Source organism: Meleagris gallopavo, chromosome 8 (genome assembly GCF_000146605.3).
Source record: "Meleagris gallopavo isolate NT-WF06-2002-E0010 breed Aviagen turkey brand Nicholas breeding stock chromosome 8, Turkey_5.1, whole genome shotgun sequence".
Lineage (NCBI taxonomy): Eukaryota > Metazoa > Chordata > Aves > Galliformes > Phasianidae > Meleagris > Meleagris gallopavo.
Window position 1 is genome coordinate 33,476,022 of NC_015018.2, and position 7,952 is coordinate 33,483,973.

Consider the following 7,952-nt stretch of genomic DNA (forward strand, 5'->3'; position numbering starts at 1 on the left):
GATGTTATTCTCAGAAGAGGAAGATCGCTTTGTCTTTTCCTTATTTTCCTGTTTGTCTGTCTTCATGTTCCTTTCTGACAGGTATCTGCTTTGGCCATTGCTAGTGGAAATGGTTTGCTACTTAAAGGAGGAAAAGAGGCAGCCTATAGCAATCAAATCCTTCATCATCTGACACAAGAAGCACTTTCAATTCATGGAGTCAAAGATGCAGTGCAACTGGTAAGTATCTAGAACTAAATCAACAATATTTTGCTATGTATAAGGAGAACAGGTAGAACTTCAGGCTATCGACCACTTGTATCACAACTTCCACAGGTGAATACAAGAGAGGAGGTAGAAGATCTCTGCCGTTTGGACAAGCTGATAGATCTAATCATTCCACGTGGTTCATCCCAGCTAGTCAGGAATATACAGAAAGCAGCAAAGGGAATACCTGTGATGGGACACAGCGAAGGAATCTGTCATGTGTATGTGGACACGGACGCCAGTGTTGAAAAGGTCACGCGAATAAGTAAGCAGCAGTTTGAGGGTGACTTGAATCATGGGTTTAACTGACCGTCATATTTGGAATATGTAATAAGATTATGATAATTGCTGATTCATGTACTGTTCAAAATTTTTGTCATAAATGTTACATAACCCATTCTCTACTCTTAAACCTCAGTCAGAGACTCAAAGTGTGAATATCCTGCTGCCTGTAATGCTGTGGAAACACTCTTAATTCATCGAGACTTGCTGAGAACCCCGTTGTTTGATCAGATCATAGACATGTTGAGAGTAGAACAGGTTAGTCGTGTATACTTGTGGTTTTTATTTGTCCTGATTTATTTACTTTTTAACATTTTAGAAGCATTTCTTCTGGCTGACATAGCCCTTTGTAGTTTTGTGATGGCATAACACTTAAGTTATCCATGCGTCTCTTCGTAGATGCAAACAAACTTAATGGAGAATTTTCTTGTTGCCTTTGCACAGCCCCAAGCTTTTCCATGAAAATGATCAGAAAGCAGCTTGTGTACCATTCCTGGGATACAGATACGTTCTTTTACATAAGAAAAGAATCATTCCACCATGGAACCCTTCCTCTGCTCCTCTTAATTCTGACTTAATTGCTTGTAACTTTCTAGACCTAAAGCCTGTTCTTATTGAATCTTTTCACTTGCCTTCTTACTTTAGACAATTTCCAATTTGTTTTTCTTCTCTTAGAATCTGCTTCATCCACTTTTTTTTTTAAACCTTTCATCTTGTGTGCCTTTATTCCCACCTGTTCTCCATTCTGTTACATCACAGGAATAGCGAAAGGCCACTGTATAACTTTAAATGTCTTGACATGAGTAATTTTTTGCCAGTAAAGGTAGCAGAGATACATTAGGACTTAAATACTTGTTAAATGCTTTGAATTGTATATTAAACAAGTATTTTTCATACAGCAGCATGTATTTGACATTGTTCAGGCAGTAGTTAATGCAGGAAAATGGGGTAAAATAGACCCTGTGTTTTGATGATGATAAAAGGATCGTAGTAAGAGAAGCTGGCCTTTGTATATAGTCAGGAGCAAGTCCTCACCTGATGGATGTTTTTGTTTTTGTTTTTTACATCTTTTTTGGTTGTATTTTGAGAAGGGTAGAGTCTCTGGATATATAAGGGTATATGTCTCTGGATTTTGGAGATGAGGAATGTGAGGACTGGTACACTTCTACCAACACGCAACTGCCCCCAGCCCTTAAAGTAATGGGGAGGATGTGATGATACTGTTGTCCACTCTGACTAGACAACGCGAAACCTGCAAATATTGGGCAGGATTACACAGTCAGTATAATTTGTAGTTTCATGTGAAAATGCTATCTTACAGATGCTTTTCCTAGCAGTCCTCAAATATTAGGGATTTAGTCCTAAATTTCAAACTTTGTTCACCTTTTTAGTGGATTTGTGAAACTTATTTCTCACTTATATTTGTCCTTTCAGCATTTCCTTTGTTTCACTTCCATTGGGATTTCTGTGCTGTACCAGTTATGAGGTGTCACAGAATAATAAAATATAGTGATTTGCAAGACTTCCAAGAATCATAAGTCCAACCTTTGGCTCCACACAGCACCACTCAAGCCCTGTATTTGAGTGCAATGTCCAAATGCTCCTTGAGCTCTAGCAGTTCAAGGCCATGCCTTGAGGAGCCTGTGCCATGCCCATTACCCTCTGGCTCAGAATGTTTCCCTAACACCCAGTCTGACCCTCTCCTGATGCAGCTCCATGCTTTCCTTTGGGTCCTATTGCTGTCCCCAGAAAGCAGAGCTCAGCACTTGCCCTATGTCATTGTTTATGTATCTTGGCTGTTAGGATTGAGCTTGGAGGTTCATGATGCATTAGATTTTCTTTATAAGGTATGTAAAAAATCTGTGTGAGTATTTGTCTAGTTTTGGACAATAATTCTTTTTTGTCTGAAACAAATGCTTCAGAGGGGGCTGGTGCTAATTTACAAAATAAAAGGATAGAAGTAGGTAAAGACTTGTGTAGATGGGACTTGCAAACAGGGAGATTTCCTGTACTTACTGTTTGCACTGCACTTGCTGTCTAAAAATACTGCGCTGCTGGGTGCAGTAGTGTTGTGACCTCCTGCCAGATGTCTTTCTCTCTAAATAATGAAAAATGAGCCCTGGACTAGGAGCAATGTCATGATAGTGTGTCAGCTATTGTGCGTTATTGCTAGTTATATCTGCTGAGTCTCTGAAACTTCGTGCAATGCAAGGTAAATTACCCTCAGTGAATGTTTGATACACAAATGTGTTTTAATACCAGTCAGCAGCTAATCATCCAACTCATCACTCACTTCCCCTCTGTGGAAGAGGAGCAAGAGCAAGAAAATTCATGGATTAAAAATATAGTTCAATTAGTGAAGAAGAAGAAAAGAGCAAATGATGAAAATGCAATTGTTCATTATCTGCTACTTTTAGACCAATGCCAGTCAGTCCCTGAGTAATATCTGCTTTCCTCAAAACCCCTCTCCTCTCAGTTTTATTGCTGAGTATGATGTTACATGACACGGAATATTCCTTTTGTTGGTTGGGGTCAGCTGTTGTGGCTGTGTCCCCTGCCATCTTTTTTGCACACCCCAACCTTCTCACTGTGCGGGAAAAAGAGAGCCTTAGAACTATCCAAGCACTGTTTAGCAACAGCCAGAACGGTGATTTATTTTGGGCACAAATCCAAAATGTATCACTATATAGTCTGGTATGAAGAAAATAAATTCCATCATAGCCAGACCTGAAGTAACAAGCTTGCATATTCATCTGGAAGTGTTGGTATGGTCAGAATTGCAACGTATTTATGGTGTTGCAGGTGAAGATTCATGCTGGCCCAAAATTTGCCTCTTACTTGACGTTCAGCCCCTCTGAAGTGAAATCTCTCCGCACTGAATATGGAGACCTGGAGTGCTGCATTGAGGTTGTGGACAGTGTCCAGGAGGCTGTTGAACATATCCACAAGTATGGAAGCTCTCACACGGATGTTATCATCACAGAAAATGGTTTGTGAGCGGTTTTCTTTTCTTTCCGTTTTGGTTTCGCTCTTGGTTCTAGCTTAACTACTTACATTGCAGTAGTTTCTTTTACTGTGGTTCCAGAGTAGGTATAATCTTCTCTTGCCAGGTAGATCGTTTTGTGTTCCTGGACCACATCAGGCAGTTTTGCAGGATCATCTCCTGAATTCTGAAGATGTCCTTAGGTCTCTGTAGGGTGGAGAGCTGAACTTCTGTGGTGGGAATGGATTGTAGGAAAAATCAGACTGTATCTACTTTGTTTTCTCACATCATTTTCTGTGTCTTGCAAACAAGGACCACAAATGTTTTTCCCCACCTCTTCCAGTCCTTTATTTCCAAGTTCTGCATATGTAGTTCAAAAGCTGCATTTGTCTCAGTTCCCAGTTTCTTGCTCCTTTAATGCTCCCATCCCTAGTACCTGTTTTACGTGCAGCTTGTACACCGTGCCAGTTCAAAACATAGCGAGAGCTGCTCCCAGCCAAAAGACGACTCTTAATCCAAGCCTTAATGCAGATGAGGGTCAGCTGCAGTGAGGTTGTGTTGTTTGAAGCTCATCCATGTGAGCTTCAAGCAAACTTGTGCTTCTGTACTTCCTGCAAAGCTTAGATGAGTGGCACCAAAAGGCATGCATACATTTGATGCTGTAAGCTGTTACCATCAAGAGCTGGTGTGTTAGTGATTTACTAGGGTGTGTACAGGATGTAGACCTGATCTTTACTGTTGGCCTTATTGCTAAGGGTGACTGACCTGCAGCTTACAACTTTAGAATCCTGTCCTCTGGAGCACTTAGACTTGCACAAGTCTGCCCGATGGTGCTTTGTTACTGCATATTTTGTGTTAAGCTGGATTAGCTGATTTCATGTGGGGTTTCCCATTCTGTTTCCCAAATTTACAATATAAATTTTATATAGGATTTTCCATTGTTGGGAATGGTTCTATGTTTGGAATGATGGAGAGCTGAACACATAGTTTAACTGTCTGACATCAAAATGTTATATGGGGCTTCTCTCCTTTGCCTGTCATATAACTAACCTGGTTTGAAGAGTCTAGACTGTAGTTATTATTAGAGGTTTTTCCACTTTTTTTTCTAATCATTGCAGGCTTCTTGTAACATTTGCATCTCTGTCTACTTGATAAGAGTACTGGGAATGTGTATATGAACACATTCGAACTCAGGCTGTTTAGATACTTCAGACAGTGTTACTTGTGAAAGTTCTGCAGTTTTGTCTGTTCGCTATATGAGGTTCTGTTTATCAAAGTGCATGATAGTTCTTTCTGTAGGAATTTTATTTTCTGCTCTATTTCTTTCCCAGAGAAAACAGCAGAGTTCTTCCTCCAGCATGTGGACAGCGCTTGTGTTTTCTGGAATGCCAGCACCCGATTCTCTGATGGGTATAGATTTGGACTTGGTAAGTGTTGTAGTTCAACTCAAAAGGCATCTCAGCACCATTCAGCTCTTCACTCATTCTTCCACTTGTGGGATTGGAGAGAGAATTGGTGGATAAAAGGTAACGTTCATGGATTCAGTTGAAGACAGTTAATAGGAGAGAATAAGGAGGAAGTAAAAAAAAAAAAACAACCGTGGAACAAGTGATGCACAGTGCAATTGCTTATCACCCATGGACCAATGCAGAGCTGCTCCCTGAGCATTGGCAGCCCCCACAACCAGCCCCCCAGTTTTACTGTGGTACAATCAATAGGTTTACAGAGGTTAGGCTCAGTAAGAAGGAAGATCAATAAGTGTACAGATGTTAGGCTTAGTAAGATTATCACGGTGGAAAGATAATAAAATAAATGGAAATGCTCACTGGTGTCATAGGCTTGCAGTAAACTCCACAAGGAGCGATCTGGAGGGAGGGATCCTTCCTTGCTGGCTGTCAGCCCTTAAATGGCATCTAGGAGAGGTGGAGCCAGGCTCCCCCCTTCTGGTAGCTTTCACAGCTGACTCATTGCTCACCTCCGGGTCGATCAGAGGTCCAGGCTGTGATCAGCAGTTCCCATACAGCTGCTCAGTGTGATGTCACGTGGCCTGGAATATTTCTTTGGTCTGTTTGGGTCGGCTGTCTCAGTTGTCCTCTCCCAGCTTCTTGTGCACTCCCAGCCTCCTCACTGGCAGAACTGTATGAGAAATTGAGAAGTCCTTGACACAGTGTGAACTCTCAACAATCACTAAAACATCACTGTATTATCAACATTATTTTTCTCCTAAATCCAAAACACAGAACTGTACCAGCCACTATTAAGAAAATTGACTCTCTTCTAGCTGAGAACAGGAGAGTGAGGAAGAGGACATTGCAGAGATAACTGTGGTATTTACTGATAGGTGGGAAGTGTGGCAAATACTCATCTTGGTTCTGAAAAACATGATTAGTTTCTGATCGTACTGCCTCATACAAGGTTTACAAGAAAAAAGTGCAGGAAAAAGCTGAACCCTAGCCCATTCATTCAGGCAGAATGTAATAGTTCTCTATCTTTCCTGCTAGAGCTAGCTAATACTGTTGTCTACACAATTTAGCAGTAGAGAGCAAAAATATTTTAGGTCAGTTAAGGTTCTATTAAATCAGAATAAAGTATGTTGTATGCATGTAATGGCAGAACAATGCAACATGGGATCTGAAATGGGTGAACAGTTTATGTTCATCTTTCTGTTAATGCTGTAAAGAATGCCGTGCTCTGTTCCTACTGGGCAGATTGAGCTGCTGTCCAGTTTGCTGGTCCAGTGGTGTGAGAAGAAATACACGCTGCAACCAAGCAGTTATCTAAATAAATGTGTACCTATTGCAAATTGCAGAAGACATGAAAGACAGTCTTTCCTGAAGTAGAAAAAACTAGAAACCTCTGAAGCAGGCTATTGATGTGCTGGCTGGAATATACAGTGCTCTGTATGCTAAAAATGCTAGCTTGCAGTCTTGACTAATGTAGCTCTTACTTTAAAGGAGTAAACGCTCAGGAAAAAAAAAGTAAAATATATAGAAGACATACCTACCTTTCTAGCTTCTATCTCTAAAAGGGGCGCTGTAGGAGCCAGAAGTATAAACAAGTCCGTATTATAATGGACCTGTATTATAAATGCTTATCTAACTAACTTCTCCATCAGAACAGGTAAACATAACTGATGACGCTTTGGGAGAATGGAAAAAGACAGGTCACTGAATGGCTTTTTCTACGTGCGGATGCAAAACTGTATAGTACCAGGTTGAATATCTTCTGAGGATTGACTGACTTTATCTTGTATGTTTTGTGCAGGTGCTGAAGTTGGAATTAGTACTTCTCGTATCCATGCACGTGGACCAGTAGGAATTGAAGGACTCTTAACTACAAAGTGGTTGTTGAGAGGGGACAATCATGTTGTTTCTGACTTCTCAGAGCATGGCAGCATGAAATATCTTCATGAGAGCCTCCCTGTGCCTCACAGAAATACCAGCTAAGATCACTGGGGAGGAAAACCAGGGTTAAAATGTTTGATGAAGATGTTCAGGCTCCAGTGCATTCTCTGAGGAGAGAGTTTTGCTTTTCATCTCCAGGATCATTGTTCTTAATCACTGTGCAGTCCATGGAATATGTTGTGATCCTATCTGTGACATACTTTATTTGTTGCTGCCTTTTGCTATTTCTTTTGGTAGTAACTGCAAGTAGACCTTGTTTTTCCCAGAGACTTTCTTTGAAAACATACACGTACTGTTAGGAAAAGTTCAAATATCTGCTGCATTCTTTTCACCCTATTGTTCCCTCTGGCAAATATGCACAGTGGTGGAGGAGTATGCATTTTTTTTTCTTTACCTAGGTCTTTGTTTAGTTAAAACATTTGTTTTGTTGAACAAACTTGGTAACTTTTCTTCAGTCATGTGATCATGGCAGCTCTTGAAAGCTCTAAAACTTTGATTATTTTCTTAGTATTTGATCACACTGTGATTACTATGCATTTGGAACATACCTTTCACTAATGTTTTGATGGAGCAATCTTTTATATCTAATTTTGTTGTATTTGTTGACAGTTGTAGATAAATAACACAATGGTATACAGTGTGAATTTTGTTACCTATTTGTACCAGATGTTTATTTCTCATTGGTTTTATATGAAACAATCCCACTAACTGCATCACCCAGACATAATGCAACTTTGAAGTTTAGAAAAAAATATATTTGAATAAAAGCTTCCTTTTGTGTACTGAAACAAGTGAGCATGCAAGCACACGCTGCAGTCAGAGGCTCAGTGCAGCACTCCAGTGGCTGGGGCAGTTGGAGCATCATGGCAAACCCTTTAGTGTGATGATGGGGAGCTGTGGGGGTTGAGTGTGTAGTTGAATACATCTGAGGTCCAGTAGGGCACACAGGGAAACCAGTTAAGAACCCTAGAGCACACTGAGGAGCTGTGAGAGGGTTATAGGGTGCTGTAGGATGTGTCTAGAGCTCCCTAGAGCAT

At 40.6% G+C, this 7,952-nt stretch overlaps 1 protein-coding gene across 6 annotated transcripts in view; it reads left to right on the plus strand.

The window, feature by feature from the left end:
• ALDH18A1 (aldehyde dehydrogenase 18 family member A1) overlaps nucleotides 1–7,697 on the plus strand; it is a 32,331-nt gene extending 24,634 nt beyond the window's left edge. For all 6 annotated transcript variants that reach the window (XM_010714941.3, XM_010714943.3, XM_010714942.3 and 3 more), the window contains 6 exons: nucleotides 82–219; nucleotides 316–511; nucleotides 665–786; nucleotides 3,331–3,517; nucleotides 4,843–4,938; nucleotides 6,776–7,697. In XM_010714941.3, the coding sequence (XP_010713243.1) occupies nucleotides 82–219; nucleotides 316–511; nucleotides 665–786; nucleotides 3,331–3,517; nucleotides 4,843–4,938; nucleotides 6,776–6,957 (921 nt within the window). In that variant the 3' untranslated portion in view covers nucleotides 6,958–7,697. The remainder of the gene's footprint in view (nucleotides 1–81; nucleotides 220–315; nucleotides 512–664; nucleotides 787–3,330; nucleotides 3,518–4,842; nucleotides 4,939–6,775) is intronic.
• The last annotated feature ends 255 nt before the right edge of the window (nucleotides 7,698–7,952 follow it).